Source organism: Poecilia formosa, unplaced genomic scaffold (assembly GCF_000485575.1).
Source record: "Poecilia formosa unplaced genomic scaffold, Poecilia_formosa-5.1.2 Scaffold609, whole genome shotgun sequence".
In the NCBI taxonomy this organism is placed as follows: domain Eukaryota; kingdom Metazoa; phylum Chordata; class Actinopteri; order Cyprinodontiformes; family Poeciliidae; genus Poecilia; species Poecilia formosa.
Window position 1 is genome coordinate 43238 of NW_006800548.1, and position 24508 is coordinate 67745.

The 24508-nt window shown below is 38.4% G+C and overlaps 1 protein-coding gene across 1 annotated transcript in view; it reads left to right on the forward strand.

Moving 5' to 3' along the window:
- The first annotated feature begins 4033 nt into the window (after nucleotides 1-4033).
- kif1aa (kinesin family member 1Aa) overlaps nucleotides 4034-24508 on the forward strand; it is a 43501-nt gene continuing 23026 nt past the window's right edge. The window contains exons 1-23 of the mRNA XM_016665693.1: nucleotides 4034-4381; nucleotides 7254-7423; nucleotides 14665-14738; nucleotides 14847-15029; nucleotides 15122-15187; nucleotides 15268-15446; nucleotides 16478-16589; nucleotides 16872-16949; nucleotides 17036-17101; nucleotides 17195-17212; nucleotides 17308-17386; nucleotides 17480-17558; nucleotides 17697-17839; nucleotides 18862-18900; nucleotides 20522-20724; nucleotides 20813-20892; nucleotides 21435-21510; nucleotides 22094-22173; nucleotides 22265-22371; nucleotides 22454-22534; nucleotides 22624-22804; nucleotides 24077-24149; nucleotides 24331-24457. Of these exons, the coding sequence (XP_016521179.1) occupies nucleotides 7318-7423; nucleotides 14665-14738; nucleotides 14847-15029; nucleotides 15122-15187; nucleotides 15268-15446; nucleotides 16478-16589; nucleotides 16872-16949; nucleotides 17036-17101; nucleotides 17195-17212; nucleotides 17308-17386; nucleotides 17480-17558; nucleotides 17697-17839; nucleotides 18862-18900; nucleotides 20522-20724; nucleotides 20813-20892; nucleotides 21435-21510; nucleotides 22094-22173; nucleotides 22265-22371; nucleotides 22454-22534; nucleotides 22624-22804; nucleotides 24077-24149; nucleotides 24331-24457 (2230 nt within the window). The 5' untranslated portion in view covers nucleotides 4034-4381; nucleotides 7254-7317. The remainder of the gene's footprint in view (nucleotides 4382-7253; nucleotides 7424-14664; nucleotides 14739-14846; nucleotides 15030-15121; nucleotides 15188-15267; nucleotides 15447-16477; nucleotides 16590-16871; nucleotides 16950-17035; nucleotides 17102-17194; nucleotides 17213-17307; nucleotides 17387-17479; nucleotides 17559-17696; nucleotides 17840-18861; nucleotides 18901-20521; nucleotides 20725-20812; nucleotides 20893-21434; nucleotides 21511-22093; nucleotides 22174-22264; nucleotides 22372-22453; nucleotides 22535-22623; nucleotides 22805-24076; nucleotides 24150-24330; nucleotides 24458-24508) is intronic.

Here is a 24508-nt window from a genome sequence, read left to right on the forward strand (position 1 = left end):
AGTATTATTGATTGCACTTTAAAAATTAGGTAACTTTATGTTATTAAAGGTAAAGTTTAAACAGTAATGATTTCTTGGTTAATGTCAAGTTGTCATATCAAAGACATTTTGAATAATGTCAACTTTGTATTAAAAGTGTCATAATTTACCGAATGACGCTTTATGACAACAGTCATAAATATTCATGAAGGCTTATTCATGTTCATGACAGGTGTTATGTCATGTTTATGAAAGTGTCATGACAGTTTTATTCACCCCCTTTCAAATAAAGTGTTACCGGCTTTTTAAATATCGGTGATCGGTCAACAAGCTGCAATTGGTGCACCCCTATTGATGAGAGCGAAGAAAGGGAATGAGGAGCGGACCTAAAATGGAGCGATCCAGTTTATCAGACTTGGTCCTTGCCCTAAAACAAAGTTACCACATGACCTCCATTACCTGTAAATGACATCAACACACTCTGCGATTCTCTGGTGTATCTAACAAAATGTTAAGCACTCTACCTGTGCACTATGCATAGCATGGCTGGGTGACGGTGGCTTTATATACTGAAGTCCAGCATGTTTTTTTTTCTGCAAATACATAAAGTTACTCCTACATAACACCCTTAGTACTGTAAAGCTGCCTAATGAAAGGTGCTGTTAAACGTCAGCCTGATCCTGTGTTACTACAGACGCATTTTATTATCGTTTTAGTGGTAGAAGCCTTTGACTTACTTCACAATACCAACCACTTTAATAACTAAAAAAAGAGATAAAGCTGTTTTTGTAACTTTGCTGCAGCTTTGTTAGTGTTTGAGTGGCTCATTCAAGCCTCTTGCGTTGGACAAAACAACATCCACGAGTAATTTTCTCAAACTTTCTAAACCGTTTACATGAGAATTTTCCAGTGCAGAGCATTACATTTTATGAACAAGCACTCCGGTTTGTCGTCCAAGCAATATTAACTCATAACAGACATCATTTAGTTGGAACTTTTCACTTCATGTTTAAAGTTGTGAACTTACAGATTTTTTTGTTTGTTTGTTTGTTTTTAAATTACCGTGATCTCTTAAGACAAGGCTTATCATCCCTCGTGGCTGTGATGGATGTAAAGTGTAATAAAAATGGAGGAGGCTGCTTTACAAGCAGTCTGTTCTCTGAAAAAAAAGAATAACATTACGGTGAACTGTCAATAAAGTGTAATCTACCCATTGTACCAGATACCTCTGTCATAAGAATATTTCCGCTCTGTCATTGTTGAAACTGAGGCTAAAAGTTAGATGTAACTAAACTGGAAAAATAAACAGTTCTCCATCAATATAGTCAAACAATCGTCTCTGCTTTCTGTTTTGTCTGTTCTTGTATCAGAAGAATCGATATGCTATAGAAAAGTTTTCACGTTGCTTTAAAGGCCTTTACGTGACACAGCTGCACCTAATTCTGAACTGAAAATATGCTGTAATGTTAGAAAAGATATAAAAAAATATCAATGTACAATAAACTAAAGCTAATGGGAGCAAGCATGCCACCATTTTAGGGTCTGAGTATAAAAGTAGTCACAATATAACAAATAGTTTTATTGTGACCTTATTAAAAAGCAAATCCCTTCCCGTTTGTGTCTGAAATCCACCACTAGAGGGCGCTTTTCTCACAGAAAGCTGTCAGGATGTGGTCGTGTGGTGACTGTCATTCCAGTAAAATCCAAGAGTTCCCGTCTGTCACGATAACAAATTTTGCTGGATGACAAATTGTTCCCAGAAATGACTGCCATAAATGATAAAATTGTCCTTCTGAATCCATTTTCAACAAATATATTAATAATTGTACAATAATGCAAGTAATGAACTTTAATTTTGTAAAGGACACTCCATACTGGAATTGGAAGACATATTAAATATCCAAAATAAAAACTGACCATTCAAAAATGAAATCTACCTGTATATAACTTAAACTCTTAAATCCAGCTTACTCTTAAATCTGTGAAAGTCTCAGAGATTTGTTGGAGAATATGGGTGAGAAAAAACAGCATCGTCACAAACTGACAGGCTTGGAAAGGCGCGAATAAAAAAAAGGCCCATGGGACCTCTGGAAGAGCTACAGAGACCCACAGCTCAGGTGGGAGAATCCTTTGACAGGACATGATCTGAGGAGTCACAAGCATTTATCAGATCTGGACTTTGATCCGTGGTTTCCATGCTGAATGACACAGGTGGTCATTTTTATGTCCACACTCTGATAGAAATACTCCAAGTGCGTCTCTTTAAGATGCCCTTCGAGTTGGGATCAAGGCGACAGCTCAGTCAGGAAGTCAATTATTCAGAGTGCCAGGCCACCTAATTTAGTCATGGCAGAGCAGACTTAAAGGGCAGTTAGAAAGGCAGCATGTCTTCTGTTGGGTTTCAGTTTTGTGTTGGTATTTTGATCAGTCTTGTCATTCTAGTTCCTTATTATTGCTGGACAGGTCTTGTTTACTTCCAGCCTGTGTGCATGCGTGTGTGTGTGTTTGTGTTTTTAACTTATTTTTTGTGTTTGTGGATTTTAGTACATTTGTTTATTGTTAGTGTCAGGTTTTGTCACCCTGTTAATTTGTTCTTCCCTCAGTTTGCCTCTTTGCTCTCTGCCTCAGCTGCTCCACGTTCCTCACCTGAATCCAATTTTTAAAGCGGGATTGTTTTAACTTGTTATTCAAACCTCCTTTCATTCCTCTATTCAGCGATTGATGAAGATGTTGACAGACCTTGGTGTCTACGTCAGAACTTACCATGATCTTGTTTGCACATGATTCAGGGGAGGACCCAGAGAACATCCATGAGCGATGCTACGCTACACAGAAAAACACAATGCATTTATGAGAGAGAGCTGGGGACTATAGGAGGGGTTGGTCAGTGCAAAGAGCAAGGTCACAAATAACACTGCATCATGTTTCACACTGACTGAAACCTGATCATTCAGTTCCCTCCTCCTACCAGTTAGAGAGCTTCTGTTCACCAGAATTTATCTCCCTCATGCCTCCATTAGAACAGTTTTCAATTCTTCCCATTTAAGATGGAGATTGCATTAAAAGTACTTAGTGGTTTTCCAGATTATGCTTGTTTTTTCTTTAAAAGGACAGATTTAGTTTTGTGATGGACAGTTGTGGACAGGATTAATCTTACAGCACAAGCCGGATACCCGTTAACAGTTACGATCCTGAGCTGTGCAGGTGTTGACACAATTACTTCTGGTTCTCTAATCAAACTATCCTCTCTCCAAAATCCCTCTTCTGACATTAGGTCTGATCAAGGTAGCTGGGATACATTATTGTTGGATCATTTTAAGTAAAATGTAAAGTAATTTTGGTTTGTAGATTTCTTCCCAATCAGGAAATGTGATCCTAGCACTGTGGTTAAAGCTGTTGCCTCAAAACAAATAGGTCCTACATTCATATCTTGTCCAGTTTTGTTTTTCTGTGAAGTACGCGTGTTCTGGGTGCTTCTTCTTACTCCAGCATATAAACACTGGATTGGCATCAGCCATTCAGGAAAAACTGAGCAAAAGGTTAGATGGATGTTGCTCCTGAAATTATTATTATTATTATTGTTCCAGCAAATGGTAAGCAACAACATCCCTTTGTCATTCCTGTCCTTCTGGTAGTCTCCTGCTCCTGAGTCTGGTTCAGCTAAATGGCCCTGCCTGTTAAAAAGGAGTTGTTCTTCTGGACTGTCGCCTTATGCTTGCTTAAAATCACTGTGTGAACTGAATCTGTTCAAAATATTTGTTTTAATTTGAATTACTAAAATAAGTATAGTCGATTATATTCAATGATATTCTAATTTATTAAGATTCGCAATTTTGTTTTATATAATGCTTTCCCTACTTTGAAATATAAAAAACGTATGTCTGTTCCCTCGTATAATGCACAATAACATCTTCCCTAGCTTGAATGTTTCCTTTTTGTGCCGTAGCCCTTAAAGGGTCCTAATGTACGTCCTAATCTTTCCCTATTCATCACACCGCCTCCTCCCCTGCCTGCCTTCTCGGTACTGCATCGATGCTGCTACCTCCCCCCGGTGGTGATGTCACCGGCTCAGTGGAGCTCGAGCATCCTCACCAAAGACACCGAGACAACAGAGCCATTTTGACCGCTTCGCTTCCTAAAGCAGCGGCCAAGGGGGCCACCTTCCCTCCTCAGTCCTCAAGAGAGGTCCAGTTAGGACGGAAAAGGCCAGTCGGGGCGGAGGAGGTGGGTGTTCTGGTCGGCAGATTTCGTTGCTGACATCCTCCTCCCGTCCCGTTTTCATGAGGAGGAGAGGCTGGTGACAGACCTGGAGGAGAGCGGCGGAAGTGGAGGTATCCACGGGGTCTGGATGTGAAACCTACAGGCACGACAAAAACGGTCTGTTCCCAGGAGCTGTTTGGAGGTAAGGCGACCCCGTTTTTCTTTTCTTTTTTTTTTTTGTGTGTGTCGTCCATTTGAAAATGACTTCATGGTAAAACATTTTGAATGACACGGTCCTTCTTTACTTAGTGTTAAATCTCTTGGGAGTGAATGAGCATAAGGGCGCGGCCAGTGGAAAAGCTGTCAGTGTTGAAAACACGGTAGCCTTCAGCAGCAGAGTGACATTGTACTCTACACATTTACACAGCTCACGCTGTCATGTTATTTTGTTGCGTCTATAAATTATAAAACGGGTTACATTTAAAATGCGAGGGAGGGGCGGCTGACATAAATGCAGTGTCACTGGCTGAAGTCTTAAGTAAATGTTATTTTCCAACTTTAGAAATGACGCCATAATTCGGCTTTTTTTTGTTTGTTTGTTTGTTTGAATGAACCGTCAAAAAATATTTGTTACTTTTGTCCCACCATAGGCCTGAAAACAGCATGTCATTCTGAAAAGGTGCCAAAATATGAAGCAAACGTCACCACTTTATGAGGCTCCGTTCCAAAAATAATAGCTTACTACGTGATAATTTAGGACAGATATTAAGGGTATGGGTATTTTACAGCATTTGCCACCAGAAAGATGGTGGCCGCCCAGCTGAGCTGCATCATCAGCTGATGGTCCTGAGCTTTTTGGAGCAGATTATGGTCATCATACATACCCCTTATGAAGAGTGATTAAAGATGTTTGAAAAAATATATTTTAAAAGGTTTACTTCATAGGCCCCAGTAAGAATTTTAATTTAACTGCAAATTTAAAAAATATATAATCTTAATTCATTGCTAGTCTTTTACATTGTTGTGTCATCCGCAGCATCATGTCTGCACTACAATAAGATTAAACCTTAAAAGCCTTTTTGCTGGTACAGGTTTTTCGAACACCTCTGATAAATTAATATGCTTGGGGCCACGTTTATGAAGATTTCAAGAGAGCAGGATGACACAGCAGGTACACATGAATCAGTGATGATGACAGACAGTTAGATCATAAAATGAGGGCGCATACTGACATCCTAATACATTAATTACCTTGGTCCATGAATATTAACGAACAACAGGAATGAGTATGCTCTTTCTGAAGGATGTTCTCTAAGGTTAGGGAGCAGCAGTGACCGCTGAATGTAGAGTACTGGTCTCTTAATTGACATTAACATTGATGGATTACACTTTGATGATGAGTCATGCTCCTAAAACACACCCAGACTGATCAGAAGCAAATTGAGTTTTATGTTTTTTTTTTATTATTATTATTTCTGTAAGACAACATGTCCTGAAGCTGCCCTGCTGAATTGACGCCAGCTCCCAGATTTCTGGTTTGGTTCAGTCCCATTGTCATCCAGATAAACATCCTGACATTTAGCTGCTGCTGCAGTTCTTTTGTTACAGCGAGCTTTATTATCCATCTTCCTCGGCTGCAGCTGACCACGCATGACCTTTTTTTTTTTTTTTTTAATTTATTTATTTTACAGCCATGCGTCCCTGCCCTCCTCCTTTTTTCCTGGTCACCTCAACTGCAAATTATTGGGATGCTCTTTTATTTTTATTGTTTTTTTGTTTGTTTTTTTCCAAATATGAAAATGAGATAACAGCTGTGTAACATGACTTGCACAACAAATGTTGAGTGTGTTTTGACAAATGTCGCATATACAACGTTTCGCAAAAGCATGAAAATCCCCTTGAACCTTTTTTGTGTTTTGTTTCATTACTCTCTTATGTTTCATAACATAACAGGTTTTAGTAAAATTGTTATGTTATATCTTCAATGAAAGGTTGAAGATATTGTAAAGTGGATAGAAATAAATAGCTTTCAGATTTTGTTCACGAATAAAAATCCAAAAGGTGTGGCATCATACTGACTTCCTTTACTGTGATATTGCTTGATGAAACCCTTTGTAACCAATCCCTTCAGATATCACCTGATTAATGATTAGTGACCACCTGTGGGTAATTAAATCAGTGTAAAGCAGCTGTTTTGTGGAGTTCTCAATGAACTTGGTGAGCAAGCAGCACGAGGAAGAGAGAAACGCCTTTAATATATAGTGAAAGAGACATGATCAATGCCAATAGATAATACATCTTACAGAATATTCAATATGTAGAATATTCACTGACCTCCGATCCAGAACCGCACAGCATTCTGGGAGATGTAGGCAGAGGAAATACTTTAGCCCCCCCAACTTCTCACAGTGAGGTAAGCTAGGTGAGTGATATCAACTAAATCACTCTCTGGTTACCTAGCAACTCACTCCCTCTTTGGTTACCTAGTGACAACCTTTTAAGTAATTTGCTCAGCACCAGTTTCAGGTTTCAGGTGCATAAAAATAAACAACGGCAGCATGAAATGAAAACTGTGGATAAAACAGGAAAGGTCACGCCACCATTTTGGCAGGATTTCAGATATTTAAAACTAAAAACTAATCAATAATTATCAATATCGACTGGTATAGAAGGCCTACACGGTAACATGTTTTTCAGCCATTTCGTTCAGCCCTGGTCAGGTTCCAGTTCCCCTTCTCAACCCAATAGGAAATCTGTGGCTTAACTTGAAAATTGAAGTTCACAGAAAAAAGAAAGTAAATAAAAAAGTAGAAGAGCTGAAGACTTGCTCGTCACTCTGCTCAGATTTTTTTATTTTTAAAAAGAATTTTGAAAACTATCTCTCCTTTCCACTTCATACGTATTCCCTATTTCATTTTTTATTTATTTTTTATTGCTGCTTAAAGTCCCAATAAGATGCATTAAGCTTTGTGGTTGTAATGTGAAAAAAATGTGGAAAAGTTTAATGGGGTAAATCATGTTGGGGATAGAAAAGGGTCAATTTTAATAAAGACACACTTTGTCCTCCCTTTCAGAGACCTGCAGGCCCCCCGTCTGGGTTCAGAGAAGGCCCCCCCGAGGTGCTGAGAAGACATCGCCATGGCAGGGGCCTCGGTGAAGGTGGCGGTGAGGGTCCGCCCCTTCAACTCCAGAGAGACGGAGAAAGAAAGCAAATGCATCATCCAAATGTCTGGAAACACCACCAGTAAGTAGCCCAACTCGAACATCAGCGCTAAAATGACAACACAGAGTTTCTTTCACAAATCAATGGCACTTTGTATCCATGTTTTTATTGTCTTAACACTTTACACAGGAAAGACAGCAGTAGTCTAGAAATCTAAGTTTGAGTTTGTGAATCAGAGGACTTGAGTTCATGCTTCTCCAGCTGCTTTGTTTGTCATGCTGACCTCTGACCTTTCTTAGTGAAGAGATTACTCAAAGAGAAATTAACTTTGCGCACCATCAGGAGCGACTGACATTAATCCGTGGTAAACAGGCATGGTGTTTCCTGAGACACGACGTGAGCAGAGCATTTATGTTGCACTTAAAGTCTGACTTTATTCAGTCCCAGAAAGAAAACGTCATTTTTCTGTTTCTGGTTTCAAGCAACGACAGCAGTCGTTACTGCTGGGTCGACGTTTACCAGACTAATCCCTGAGCATCACACTTCAGGTGAATTAATCTCCATCAGATTTAATCAGAAATGTAATTACAGAAAGACCCTTTCACAGTAAAAGCAGGATTTAATAAATGTTCCTTATTTCAGACAAAGTAATCAATTTGCTCAAATCCGCCACTGATGCGAAATGTACAGTGGATGTTACAAAAACCTTAAGAATGTCACAAAAGTATAACTTAAATTTAGTTTTCATTAATTTCTTTAAAAATGTTTTTGGTTTGTGTTGATAACATTTGTTAGTAGTTCAAAGCTCCACATTCCTGGGACTTTAGGGAGAGCAGAACGAGGAGACTGGAAAGATACTTGATATGTTGTCTGCTCTGCAAGGTAAAGCCGTTCATCAATAATAGATTGGACATCCTGAAATATTTACTGTTTGGCCTGATTTAGTCATCTCCCTCCTCCCTCCTCATGACACGGATGACTTGATAACAGGCTGTACGACCGTTTTCTGGGCCTCACTGCGTTTCTTTGAGGTTATGTTTGCAGTTTTGGCATAGCAAACATTAAAAAAGGCCTTTATAACATGATGGGTTCTACAGTTTCATTTTTCTACCTCTTCTGTTTTTACAGTCATAGGACTGTATAAAAATATCCTTGGACATAATGCTGCATTAGTCACTCTTTTAGCAATTGATCCAGCTACTTCAGTTACATTTCTGCATTAAAATTTCTTGTAGAATTGATTTTAATCATAATTTATCAAATTCAATCTGAAGTTGTAACTTGTTTTTGTTTTTAATTCAAGAATCCATAAATGCATAATGAAATGTATATGTTATAAAAAATATTTAGAGACTCACAACAATGTAGCCTCAGTGTTGTTTGCAGAAGAGATTCTTAATATCAAATATCTTTTTTTCCTGGTTAAATAAAGGCTAAATAAAAATAAGGAAAAAAATGAAGGAAAACTTTTGGTGTAATCAGTTACACAGAATAAAATATTACAATCAAATCTTCAGGTTGATCAGAGCCATAATAGAAGTCAGGTGAGAAACGACATCACTTCTGGCAGAAAATGATCTTAAAGAACTATTTGATTCCAACATAATGGTGAAAATCTTCAGAGTGGGAAAAGCATCTATATATATCTGTATATGTGAGCAAAAAGTCTGTAAAGTACAGGATGAAGTCAGCTTTTGTAGATCAAAAAAGTTAGTTTCATATTGTGAACCACTGTCAGATCCAATTACATTTAATATGTTTACCCCTGAAAGGTGCCAATAACTCCACTTGCTCATAAAATGGCACATAATCATAAAGATTTTACAAGTCATGAAATATTAAAACTGAAAGCGCTAGCTTCACATTTCATTTTGACATGGCGTACAGAAGGCGAACCTCCTGTTAAACATAAAAAGTTAGACATGCTGTGGACTGACACTGATGCAATTCGTTGAGTTTGATTTAAAAGAAGGACAGGAATAAATGCTTTGATGCATAAAACATCCTGTAGGAACTGATCACAATTGACATGCCAAACTCCAAAGAAGTCCATCCCTAGTTTTAATTTGTTTAATTGGCATGAGCAGAAATCAAAGTGAACTCAGCATTATGCCACCCTTACTAATGGACTCCATGTTGTTCAGCCACACAAAGATGCTTATAGTTCGACTGCCAGTCTTTGGGCAAAGCAGATTGTTTCCTTCCAAAGAGAGTCAATAGCTCTGGATGTGGGCTGGAGGATATGAGGAGGCTGACGTCATGAAGAGAAATCCCATTGGTGGCAGTGTCTGGAGGGGATACAGAGGCTGGCCATAAATGCTCCTTTGTCCCCACGTAGTCTTGGCCAAAACAAGGGAAGGGAAGAAGGAGCCTTGGAATTTATTTCTCTTTTTTTTCTGAGCTCTGTAGCTGACACTCAGGAGTGGGACAATAGCTCGGTTCCCACAAAGAAAGAAAATGGCAGCAGCCTTGTTGTGTGAGATGTTCCCTCCCACGCCAACCTTAATTAAGATGCAGGGGACAGAGACGCAGGGGAATAATGTGTCTGTATTTGGAAGACGAAAGAGAACTCTTGGTGAACGGATCTCGGCTGAATTTCAAAAATATTGTTCTCAACCACATCCGACACACTGAATCTTACCAAGTGTTTTTGGTTTAGTTTCCAGTTCAGATATCTTTGCACACTTGAAATAAGATGAAACTAACTTACAAGTAACTTTTCATCAAGTTATAGAAGCTTGTTTCAAGTCAATAATTCCTCATTATTGATTTTAAAAAGTACTAGTTCCAATGGCAGATTATTTTACTTATAAGAAGACATTTTTCCATGTCTTCTTATAAGACATAAAATAATCTGCCAATGGAACTAGTACTTTATAAAATCAATAATGAGGAATTATTGACTTCTATAACTTGATGAAAAGTTACTTGTAAGTTAGTTTTGTCTTATTTCAAGTGTGCAAAGATATCTGAACTGGAAACTAAACCAAAAACACTTGGTAAGATTTTGTGTTTTTACAATGCATGTCATCGTTGGACTTGTGCCCTTAGAGCTCTTAGTGTGCCATCAAAGTATTACAGTTCACTGTTTGTAAAAGTGTTGACACATAATAGTACAGCAGTCACATCTGTTTTCTTCTGCTTATCCTTCCTGCTCATCCTTGACAGTACCGCATACTCTGCATATGTCTTCTATCCATACATCATACTTCAGGCAGCAGCCCATCATAAAGCAGCAAACAGCTGCTGCTGCTAAGTGCAGCATGTCGGTGACTCTGTCAGTCAGTGGGTTTAGCTCCCCTGTGTCAGACCTGCTGACGCAGCCACGTTTCCTCTTCTATTGACTGGGCCAGGTCATCCGTGACAGCCTGACCGGCATCATTCAGCCACCATGACATGAAGACCCAGCAGCTGTGACAAATACAAACATGGAATATGTCACACAAGGATGCTGAAAGCATGAATGAAACGCAACTACAATTTTAGTCGATAATGCACAACATAATCGGCAGTGAAATTAGGACTTTTTTTGATGAGGTATATCCCAATTTGATCAAATTATGATCTTTTACGTAAACAAATACAACCATCACACTATAGTTTAGTCTTGTGTTTTATTCTGTTGTATGCTTTTTGTTTGAAATAAAGTTATTGGGGAGAAAAAGACAGTCAAGGTAAGGAGAGGAAATGGAGCTGCTGCGTAAACAGGATTCACCCGGTTAAGAGCATCAGTATAAACAATGAGCTCCTAACAGCGGAGAACCAAAACGTCAACACAAATGTCAAACTTTATTCAACTGAAAGTTTCCAAAATGGCAACATTTCAAAATGAGCTTTAGTGATATTTAGAAGCAAAAGTTATTTACATTACAGTGTCCTGCAAAAGATAAAATCTCTGTTCATGTGAGAGAAGTGGGGAAGATAGATTCCACTAAAACTCAGCTTAGTACAAACTAATACTGCCATATTTTGTCATGTAGCTGATCTGTTACATGAAAGGAGCGTATTTTAAGCTTTCTTGAAGCAATTCTTTGGCAAAATCTGAAGCTGCATGGTAAAAGAGAACATGACCAACACGATTGTTGTCTCTTGTGAGTTCAAATGATGTCGAGATTTTTATCAGAACTGAACTACTGAGTGCATTTTGATTAGGTTAGCCTCTGTGTTTCCCAGTAACCTCTCAGTCACCCTAAAGTAATCACCTGATCTGAGTGCAAGGTGTTTCCACGTCCTTCTGTGGAAGAACCACGGGGCTCGTTTTATCTGAATCAGAGCAAAATACAGGATGAGTCAGCATCAGGAGAATATTCTGCTCTAGAGACTCGTCCTGGACAGATCATGGTTTATTTTTAAGATTCGATCTTTGCTGGTGAACATGATTTGTGCCATCATTTTAGTTATTTATTTGGAAAACAGTATTTTGTGTCCTTTGCTTCTTCTTTAATATGTATGAGGCAACAGCTTTCATGCAGATTAGAACAATATCATCAATATCAAACATGAACATGATAATGGGTGTGGCGATTTAGAATTATTGATTAAAACTAAGTTTCCATATGTCTTATATAATAACATGTAGCAAGATCTGTAATGAGGGTGTCACACTTTTGGAAAAAGAAAAATGTATAAATTGTTTTTTTATCTGTATGTGCTGTGGTGTATCATTTTTGTCATAGTGAAGATGGGGGCTGAAATCTGGCCCATATTTCATAGCCTGGTGTTGCACTGAGTAGTGAATCAGAGGGTGAGTAATGAAGAATGTACTCAGCTGCTGGTTTTTCCTCTCTTATTGACCACATCTGCATTAGTAGAGAAAGTGATCTGCTGCTCTGGGAGCACAGAGGAAGTATTTTCATCGCTGGTATCGCCTTATTAAATATGCTGCCTTTGGTTGGGCTAACCAATAGGCAGACAAAAAAATGTTTGTCAGGAAGCGAGTTATGAGTGAAATAATCTGCCAGTAAAATAATCTGCCAATTCTGATGAAAAAACTAGCACTTTTTCATCACTATCAAGGCATTATTTCCCTAGATCTTCCTAAATCTTGATGAAAAGTTACTTGTAGGTCAGTTTTGTCTGAATTCAAGTGTGCTTAGATATTTGCACTCGAAACTAGACCAACATACTTGGCTAGATTTAGCATTTTTACAGTATTTACTGTAAAAATGCATCTCAATGCATCTCAATGCATCTCCGGAAATGTATACATTTCCGGAGATGCATTGAGACTGAGTCAATTACACAGTTACTCAACTTTAAACAAGCTGTTTATTAAAGCGTACAGTATCAGTCGTACTGGAACAAAATCAGTTTAGTGGTCAGTTATGACTGGATGAGATCTCATAATTTAACTTGGTGTACCTGAATCATCATCATTTATCCCAGAAATGCCAGTTGGTCTGTATATAACAGTGTTTTGTAAGCCAAACATAATTGCAATATAAACATGTTTACCATGATATCATCAGCTATACCAATGGAAATGCAGGACAAATTGTGTTAAATGTATAAGTGGAAAGATGGAGGATGAAATGACTGATTGTGACTTTGAGCACACAGAGAATGAAGGCAGGAAGATATTAAATGACAGCAACATTTTAGTCACCCAGCAACGAGGAATGACATTAGCAATGACAAAGAGACTTTTTTTTTCGAAGGCAAACAAACGAAAACTCAATCTTAGAGAGAGCAGAAAGAGGAGCTGAGCGCAAACCTAAGCAAATTTTAGGTGCTCTAAAATGTCCCGTTGTAACAAAATGGCTTTTTACCCTGGATGTATTCATAGAGGCTGATTCTTATTTCTGCTTCTCAATTGTGAAATAGGCTTACCGGAGTTACCTGGAGAAATCTTCGGAAGATAGTAAAACTATTTACTCAGTATTACTGAACAATAAATAGAGTTACAGTTGGCACCACAATTATAATATAATAGTAATATTTTAGGTGACATACATTCCTTGTCTCTGATCAGATTCCTGATATTGTGGAGCTGTAGAAAATATGATGATAGATCTGATCTGATAGTTCTCCTGTCAGTAACGATTCTCTGTATTTTTCGAAGTGGTATGATACTTACAATTTTTAATGGGGTATCACAGCATAAATTTTACTCTGTTTAAACTAGATGTTTACTTAAATTGCTGCAACTACTACCAAGCAATTTATTGTCTTTACAGCTACATTATATAACCAAATGAATCACTCATCCCTCCAAAGTTGTTTCCCTTATGTGGAGGGTGTACAGAAAATGGATGGACGGATGGGTAGCAGAGATCGTCTACCACCACAGAAACCTATTCTTCAACAGAAGACTTGTCCATCCAGCCTTACATGTTTGAACAAGAAAATGGTACCACAATATGAATTAATGCATCTTATAAACAGGACCTCAACATAGTTAGCAAGTTAGACCATGTGTATTTTTTGCACATCACCACTGAATCATGTCCATTGATTATGATTCAATAAAAGTAATGAATTTGACTGAATGTACATTCATTGCCTTGAATATACATTCAAGGCGAAATCTGTTTAATCTAATCTGTTTATACAATAATACTGTTCAAAACAGAGTAGGCTTATGTCCTTAAGGAGCTAAGATTAGTTCGCCAGAGATCCATGTTTAGCTGTAATAGTTCAAAAAACGTAAGAGGGAATGGAGAAAACTAAACATACTGACCAATAAGTCACAAACAAAGACAACTATGCAGCACGTGGAGAGACTAAATTCAACTTTTCTGCACTCCCAGAATCTCCAAGTACACAACAAAATGTATTGAAGGGCGAAAAACGTGGAGTTTGCCTGATACACTCCCTTTAAGGTGTACATCCTGCACAGTTGAACATAATCCATCCTGTCAAGTTACATCAGTAGGAAAAGAAAACATTGCAGTAGTTGTCTGCCATGCACCCCTCTTCTTCAGAACAAGCTTTCTGAAACCTTTCAAAGCCAAACAAAAGCCTTCATCATAGCATATGGAGCCAAAAATAAACTTGAACCTGCACCCAACAATGGCAAACTGCAGTTGTCTTTCATCTTGAAATCATTGTAAAACCACACAATAATGTCTCACTTGGTGTATTTCAGTTCATTCTGTTCCTTAAGTCTCAGAAAATGTTTTGATGTATTCTTCCAAAGTTGTCAGCAGATTTAAGTTCAGACCTGAACTTTGGTTTGAGCACCGTGCCTAACCACTGTAATAGGAACAAATTAAGGCCTTCCCTGGTCTGTCCACACAACTTGACTGATTCAGCTCAGGTAGTGTTTCACTCAGACAGCTCCCACCCTCCGACTGACCCATGTTTCTGGTCCTGTCTTTCAGCCATCATCAACCCCAAGCAGGCCAAAGACAACAAGAGCTTCAACTTTGATTACTCCTACTGGTCGCACACATCGGTAACTCATTCTGCAACTATACCTCTCAACAAGGAGACAGATTTCCATTAGAGCGAGCTGTTTTGTGTTGTGTTGTCTGATTTACAAGATATTGATCTCACTCCCCAGCCAGAGGATATCAATTATGCCTCCCAGATGCGCGTGTACAAAGACATCGGAGAGGAAATGTTGCTTCATGCTTTCGAAGGATACAACGTCTGCATCTTTGCATATGGTCAGACCGGCGCAGGCAAATCGTACACAATGATGGGAAAACAGGATGTCAAGGATCAGCAAGGAATCATCCCATTGGTAGAGTGATACAGTAACCAGTGCAGGTTAACTGAAGTAACTTATTTCTGAATTTATTTTTTACTGAATGCCTTTTTTTCCCCTCTTTCTAGCTTTGTGAAGATCTTTTCACAAAGATCAATGATAATACAGACAACAGCCTGTCCTACTCTGTGGAGGTAAGACTTGGAGGCCACTGATAAAGAGCTTCTGTTCTCAAAGGTGACTCTAGACCCAAACTAAATATGCATTTGAGCAGGTCAGCTACATGGAGATCTACTGTGAACGAGTGCGGGACTTGTTGAACCCTAAGAACAAAGGGAACCTCCGCGTCAGAGAACATCCTCTGATGGGTCCATACGTTGAGGACCTGTCCAAACTGGCTGTCACTTCTTACAACGACATCCAGGACCTGATGGACTCTGGCAACAAAGCCAGGTGATGGAGCCACATGATGAGTTCACAATATTTTTCCAGGATCAACACAATATACATACAACATATATCTTTGATGATTTTTAGGAACAATAATTGAGTGAATATGTCTATTGTGAATTATATTGTGAATATATTGAGAATGTTCTCTAATTCAGACATGTTTATAATTATACACACACACAACAGATGTCCTGCAGCAGGTGTCACTCAGTTAAATCTGTTGGTTGCTTTAGAAATGATGAAGGTTTACGTTGTACAATTATTGAATTATGGTAAAAGCAACTCATCAGTTGCATCAGTAAATGCCTAAAAATAATATTTTATGTCAATGTAGTGGAGTTACACCTCTTTATATGAGTATTATAATGTCTGTTTTTAGCTCTCACACAATAAATAGTTAATCGCTGTTTCATAATGTGGTGGGCACCCTGAGCTAAAAAGTTAGTTCTGCTAACGCTACAGCAATACACCGAAATATTGCTGGGTGCACCAACTTTACATGTGCACCCATGTAAATTAAGCACCAACTTAATTTTGGTGCTTTAAAATTATAATTTGCATGTTCTATAATGCCCTTAGATATTGTATTTTTGTTCGTATCTTGTTCTCTACTCTCCATGTTTTATTTTTTTTCCTGTATGCTTCTTGTTTGAAATAAAGTTATTGGGGGGGAAAAGAGACAGAATGGGAGGAAAGAAACCGCTGCGTAATTGGACTTCACTCACTTAAAAATAAGAATGTGAATATAAACGAAGTCTTAAGAGCTGATGACCAAACCTTCAACATTAGTGCTTTACAGTTTACCCAGAAAAAAATTACTTAGGGAAAGCTAAATGTTTTCAGTTAGCTAAAACAATAGATAAAAGGAAAAACTGACTTTACTTTTAGGGAACAAGTGTTCCTACCACGGGTTTTATAATTAAGATTACTTTGAGTAAATAACCAGCACATGATACAAACATGCTACTGTAGAACCTCCTAGTAAGCAGACATGGACTCTGTGAATTGATTAAACTTTGCTCTCTGTGTAGGACTGTGGCTGCCACCAACATGAATGAGACCAGCAGTCGCTCTCACGCAGTTTTTAACATCATATTTACTCAGAAACGCTTCGATGCGGAGACCGACAACACCTCTGAAAAGGTAGCAGATTATTATCACATCCTGACTGAAATGATCCATTTAGATAGCGCTTCTGCTTCTCCTAACTGTGATAGATGAATCCGGGGGAAATCTTGATCTTAAGGGGAAAAAAAAAAATCAATGATGGCTTGCAGGTCATAAGGTTAATCTAATTCCTTTCTCAGGAAATGTTTTTTAATGAAGCCAGTTTCTGCAGTGGTTATTAATAGCTGTATATGTTTAATTGGCAGATAATGTGCAACATTAAATATGCTGGAATATTAACTGATGTTGCTCCTGTAGGTCAGCAAAATAAGCTTGGTGGATCTGGCCGGCAGCGAGAGAGCGGACTCTACAGGAGCCAAAGGAACCAGGCTTAAGGTGAAACGGTTTTAAGGAAATCCTAATTTACTCTATATCCATGTCATAAACAGTGAATTAAATCACATCGCTTTGTAAAATGACAGGAAGGAGCAAATATCAACAAGTCTTTAACCACATTGGGGAAAGTTATTTCTGCTTTGGCAGAAGTGGTGAGTATTATTCTGTCTGTTTGCTGTATTTTCAAAGACGAGGCAGATTTTAAGGTGTTTAAACAATTTTTCTCCTTCCTCTATTCTTTTTAGGATTCTGGACAGAACAAGGTAACTCATTTCATTTCACTCTTTCTGCAAAAATCTGTCTCCTGCATTCTGAAGGAGAAAAGTTGTACTTAAATCTGTTTCTTTACATTGCGCAGAATAAAAAGAAGAAGAAAGTGGAAAGCTTCATTCCATATAGAGATTCAGTTTTAACCTGGCTGCTGAGAGAGAACTTGGGTATATAGAATGTGCTTTTGAATTGCAGTCATTAATAAACTCAAATTGAACCAGGAGAATGCTGATACACATATTTTCTCTCTGTGTTGCTAGGGGGAAATTCTCGAACGGCGATGGTTGCCGCTCTGAGTCCAGCTGACATCAACTACGATGAAACCCTCAGCACCCTCAGGTAGACGGCAGAGACTGGGGTCACACTAAACACATCAAAAGTTTAGACATCAGGGGTATCCTGCACGTGTGTTAGTTTGTTCTCTACCTCCCTCTTGTGTCAGCATCTTCTGTTATTTTGTATATTCAAAATCCACAGGTATGCTGACCGTGCCAAACAGATTCGCTGCAACGCTGTCATCAACGAGGATCCAAACAACCGATTGGTGCGTGAGCTGAAAGAGGAAGTGTCCCGTCTGAAAGACCTCCTGTACGCCCAGGGACTGGGTGACATCATTGAGAGTAAGTTACAAAATCAAATTCTGCCTGTCATCTATTCGTGTACAAGTGTGTTATTTAAATTTTGATGAAACTGAAGTTGTAAAAGTTTTATTTAGCTTGAATGAAAATTTTAATTCTGCGGGACATGTGAGGCCTGGTCAACCAACTTGTACACATTTGATAGATTGCCACCACAAACTCCAATGTATTTTATTAGGATTTTTAGTTCTAGGGCTGTAAATCATTAAGTGGCAGTAAAAATGTGTTCATTTGCATTCACACACCTTTTGATATTCCTGAATAGAAACCAGCTTAATCGATTGTCAAATAGCGTTTACCTGTGTGTAATTTGACCTGGGTATAAACAGCTGCTCTGTGCTCAGTTTGCTGGAAGGCTTGTAAGTCACACAGCAAACGGAGAGGAAGGTGTTTTGGTCAGATGAAATCAAAGTGTTCAAAACTTCCTGTCCCACATGCAAAATGCAATGTCTGCCACAAAAGTAACACTGCACATCAAAGTAAATACACATCTCTGACCATGAGACATGGTGGTTGCAGCATCATGCTGTGGGGATGCTTTTCTTAAACTGGTTTTCTTAACTCAGTTGGTGGAAGGATGAATGAAGTTAAAGTTTCTTAAAGGCACCCTACAAATTCAGCAAGCGATGTAATAAAAATGTTTATATCAAACCAGATATAAGTATTACAAAATACAATAAAATCCACACCACACTTTTCAGATTTATATTTGTAGAACAAAACTGAAAATCATGTATTACTTTAATTCCAGTTCAGAGTGAATATGTTTAATACACGTGTTGGTCTATTGAATACAATCCCAATAAAATACAATGAAGTTTGTGGCTGTAACAGTATAAAATGTAAAATAATAAAAAAAAAAAAACATGTCGAGGGGTGTAAATACTTAAAATACTTTTAAAAGTAATACATTGGCATAGTATTATTTTTACTGGTATGATGATTCTATCTAAAGGTTTCCTCTTTTCTGTCTCTCTATTAACTTCTGTTTCAACCTCACCCAGCCTATCGAGCAACTGGCGCTGACATAGAGGGTTTGAAATGTGTGTCTCCTGTTTATTTTTATTTTTTATATTTTATTTTTGCTGTTGCTTTTGCTATGGCGCTTACTGCAACAGCATGAGTAGCTTGTTGATGTTCTCTGGCGCACCACTAAGCAGTCTGATGTTATCCAGGCGGTTTTGATGATAATTATGATAAATTTAGGCTGCTGATGTTAAAAAAACAGAATCTACACATGGCTTCCTAGATGTGCCATTAAAAAGGCAGTGTTTTAGTGTTCATAATTCAAAGAATAGGTAAGCAATACAGTATAACAAGCACATGGAAAACAGTATGATACATTTCATCCCAGTCATTAACTTCCATGCTGTAAAAAGTGAAGTTTCCCACTTTGCTGGCAGGGTTTGTGTCTGATTTAATCTATTTCCCCTGGCAGCTGGGACAATTAGATGTGCAGTAACAGTAAAATGATAATTCAGTCAGAGAGAGTATTATTTGTTTCATCTCATTTTTACACCCTTTCATAACACTCCCCCTTTATCGGATGGAGAGACAATTTTATCTGGTGCATCTTGGCAGAATAAACCTGTCCAGATGGATGGGTGTCATACACTTTGCCAAATTGTTGTACTCTGTTGCCATAGCAGCAGCTACATAGTCAATATTCTGCAAAGAATTTATCCTAGGTGTTAATGAGTCACAACAAAACTAAGATTAAGAAAAGTCCCAACGTTACATTAGTGCAACACAATATTCTCTTGTTTTGCCTGATGAATCAAATAAATTCACAATTCAGCAAATGCATTCCTACTTTCAATTATATTAACAAGACAGATCGAAGAGAAAACGAGAACAGCAGCTGGAGAGGATACCGTGGATAAAACAGGAACGGTCGCGCCACCAGATATCCAAAACAAAAAACTAAATAATTATTGATCTCAACCGATATGAAAAGCTTGTCATGATATGTTTTTTTAGCTGTATCGCTCACCTCTATATTGTACTTAAAAAGATAAAACACTTAATCTGATTAAATCTCGTCTGGATAATTCAACTCTGAGCAAAGATTTTTGTGCTTAAGATTTATCGAATGTTTAGGGCTGTTTTCATTGGATTTTTGATATGTTGACCAACTTCGTTTTAGAAAACAGATGGATTAGTCAAACCTTACAGACTCTTTAAGTTTGTGTTTTGTAAAATGTTTGGCCTATATATGAAAAAAAGAATAAAAGTTTAATGGATCCTGTTTGCCTAAATCTTTATCCTACCAAGAGCATTTAGGGTTCTTACCCAAACCAGGAAGTTGAACACGGTTACTGTAAAGTGGCTACATTTCCTTCATTTTAAATGATTCACTGCTTACCGCTTCATAAAGTCGATGCATTTTCTGTTAGCTCTTTGGTGGCTGGTTGGCTCTTTGCTGCTTTGTTTAAGTTGACTTGCTCTCTGTGCAGCTTCCTACTCGCGCTGCCGTCGCTTTTAAACAAACTATTCAGATTATACTGTAAGTTACACGTGTTTGAAGCTATGTTGTGTTCTTCCATTTCTACTCTCCCTCTCTTCTCTTCCTCTTCTCTCTGCTCATCTTCGTTTTTATTTTATTTCTTTCCTTCACTATCTGTTACGGACCTCCTAACCACTCCCTGTGCCCCGCGCTGACAGACATGTCCGATTACACGAACAATAACGATGTAGGCCAAGCTGTGAATCAAAGGGATGATCTTTTCACAGTGACCAATGCCATGACGGGGATGAGCCCATCGCCATCCCTCTCAGCCTTGTCCAGCCGCGCCGCCTCTATAGCCAGTCTGCACGACCGCATTATGTTCAGCCCAGGCAGCGAGGAAGCCATTGAGCGGCTGAAGGTGAGCATCTGGTGTTCAGTTCAGTAGCTACATCACACGTAGATGCATCTTAATTGTCATAATACCCCCTTTTGTTTTCAAATGTCAGGAAACTGAGAAAATAATTGCCGAACTAAATGAGACCTGGGAAGAAAAGCTCCGCCGGACAGAAGCCATTAGAATGGAAAGGTAAGATGGTGGGAGTTTATTTAGGCAACCGGTAGAAAGTTCAAAGTGTGACCCTCAAAGGATTCTGTTTGGCCCTTGACCACAAGTCTAGAATAGTAAGAATGTGGTCAACAAAACAGAAGACAGTTGATGACCTAAAAATTTGGGAACTGTCTATAATGATTTATCGACTTCATGAAAATATAAAATTGATGAAAAATTATTAGTTCCCACTGGAAGATTTTTTTTTACCTTATGGCATGGGAGAAATGTCTTGTTCCACTGGTAGATTATTTCACTGTTAGCTAGAACTTTTTTTTTTTATCGGTATAAAGGAATAAGTAACTTAAAACAAACTCCTATATCTTGCTGAAAAGTTACTTCTAAGTTAGTTTGACAAAAAAAATCAATAAGCAAGATTTAGAGTTTTTGAGTATTTTCCATCTGCATATATTTAATGCAACTCCCTTCCTGACTCTCGTGTAAAATCAAAGCAAAAAGCACATGCAAAAACTCTCTGTGAATTGCCTCTTAAGTTTATCGACAACATTGCTTCTCCACAGAGAGGCTTTGCTGGCAGAAATGGGTGTGGCAATACGAGAAGATGGCGGCACCGTTGGCGTGTTCTCTCCTAAAAAGGTAAAAAAAAACAACAATAAAATAAAAATCAATCGCATTCTGCTGCATGTCTCCAAACAGTCTTTAAAATGAAGCATTTATCTTTCAAATTAATCAGCGAATTGCTTATTTATTTGCCCCTGAAGCCCTCCGATTGCCCCAGAAAGCCCCAGCCTGTGTTTATAGACACAGTCGGTCTGTTTTCCCCTAACGAGGTTTGTCGCTCTGCGGTGTGTCTCTCCACTGAGTGCTGTGAGGTTCTCATTAGGAGGAGTGTGGCGTAGGCATGTCAGATGAGACTTTCTTTTCCTTAATCTACTTAATTACACTTCAAACACTTCCTCACTGCACTGACAGCATGGATGGGTGTAAACATGGAGGGACAGATAATGGTTGTGTTCCCATTTCAGTGATTTATGAACCTATGTACTTATAAGTCAACGGTAAACGCCCACATTTAAATGCAAAGCAAATTTTACTGCATGACGTTTAACCGCTATCGATATAGCTTGCTGTAAGAAGCACACTTTTCCACGTGTTTTCCCACACAGATGCTAAATTATTGTACTAGCTTGTCACTAAATGAGTGATTCTTCTTGGTCAGACGCCTCACTTGGTGAACCTCAATGAGGATCCGTTGATGTCTGAGTGTCTGCTGTACTACATTAAAGAGGGAGTCACCAGGTCAGATAATCACAAATATATATTTTTTCTATCTGGAAGTGTAATATTGTGTTGAAAAGTTGAAGTTGGAAAATGCTCTGTTGCTTCCTAGGGTGGGTCGTTTGGACGCCAGCAGCCGTCAAGACATCGTCCTCAGCGGCCATTTTATTCAGGGCGAGCACTGCACCTTTACGAGATGCGCTGGCCCGTCAGGGGAAAGTGAGCAGATGGTTCTTAGCTCAACAGTCTTGAACATCATCACCATTGCTGTAATATCAACTCTCTCTCTGTTACTAAGCAGCAGTCATCCTAGAGCCCTGCGAAGGAGCCGAGACTTACGTCAATGGAAAGAGAGTGACAGAAGCGACAGTTCTGAAGTCAGGTCAGAATACCAAGTCGCCTAATGTCAGCTTTGTGCAAACATGAGTCAGTTTACTTGGTTTTACTAATACGAGGTTCCTCTTCTTAAAGGAAATCGCATCATCCTGGGGAAGAGCCACGTGTTCCGGTTCAACCACCCTGAGCAGGCTAGAGCTGAAAGGGAGCGGACCCCCTGCGCTGAGACCCCTGCTGAGCCTGTGGACTGGGCTTTTGCCCAGAGAGAGCTGTTGGAGAAACAGGGCATTGACATGAAACAAGAAATGGAACAGAGGTACAATAAAAAAAAAAAAACCTTAGCTTGGATGGAAAATACAATGCATCACAGACGTATTCAACTTGAACTTTTTCTGATTTTCTCACCTTATATTGGGACTTTATGTGACAGACCTACACAGATTAGTGCATGATTATGACCTAAAAGAAGAAAAATAAAAAAACGTTTCTTTGTCATTCGCAAATTTGAAAACTGGTTCAGCAAAATGGTTCTGAACCATTTTGCTGGTTCAGAACCAGCAAAATGGTTCTGAACCATTTCAGAATGGTAAAAATGTGCTAATTAAAACATTAGCACATTTTAATTAGCAAAATGTGCTAATTAAAGCACATTTTGCTTTAATTATCCTGTCGAAAGACTCAGTAGATCTCTAGAGTACCATGTTCCTCTTGGCTGCTTCTCTGAATAATTCTCTCCAAAAAATATGAAAACCATGTTTCATTCTCCTTCCACTTCACAATCATGCAATACTTTTGTTTCACATTAAATTTTTATTTTTAGAGTTACTTTTTAAAAGCCCATCTAGGGACAAGTGCTGCGAATTAGCTGTTGCTATTGCACCATGATGCAAATATGGGACTGCTGTTTTATTCAGTTTGTCTATGTCGATGTGTGTCTGTCCCTATCAAATAAACTTGAAAGAAAGAAAATCTCGCTAAAATAAATAGAGGTTTTTGGTTGTAAAGTGATCAAACCATCGATGGGTATCAATACTTTTTCAAAACACTGTAAGGTGGCAACCAAAGCTGATGAGCTTATTTTGTTTTTTTCCAAGCTTTCCTTAATATAACTAAACATAAAATTACAAGAACATAAAAAAATAAAAATAAAGTAGAAGGTGTGGTGTACATATATGACTTGTAAATAACTCAAATTACAATAAAACTTGTACAGAGAGTCACAAAAATTCTGGACATTTTACCTCAATGTATTTTTCTTTCACCCAGATCTTTTCAAATTTTGCAAACTGCAATCTACCTGAAAAACTAATTCTTTCCATCCTATATGAACCATAATCTGATGCCAGTCATGAAGGGATGGAACTTATTCGTATTTCTTTGTGATAAGTTTTTGGGCTGCTAAGCTTAAAATACTAAATAAGTGTTTAGCCTCTGCGTCCACATCCTCTGGATACAAGTTGCCAAATTACAGATGACTACATCCTCTTTGTTTTTAATGCACTGGTATAAAAATAGAAAGCTTGATCAGTTTGGTTTGGTGTGTCACCTCCATCCAACCTGTTTTGACGGCATCCATTTCTGTCCTCAGGCTTCAGGAGCTGGAGGATCAGTACCGCAAAGAAAGAGAAGAAGCCAACAATCTTCTAGAGCAGCAAAGACTGGTAGGGAAACTGGCACATGTTGTAGTTTTTCAAGAGTTTGTTCAGAGGACTTTCTAGTTTCTTACTGACAGTTTGTACAAAGACCTACACCAATAACTACATAAAGGTGTCAGGTATTGAAGCTAATACATTGCAATCTGTTTTAGTCCTTTAATTTACTGATTATGGTTTTTTTGTGTAGGATTACGAGAGCAAGCTTGAGGCTTTTCAGAAGCAGGTGGACCGTTATTATCCAGAAGCCCCTGAAGAAGAGGAGGAGCCAGAAGAGGAAGGTCAAGATGATGTCTGGGGTCAGATGTTGTCTCTCTGTTTTTAACGCATCTTGGCCACATGAGTTTCCTTTTTTTATCTTTTCTGAA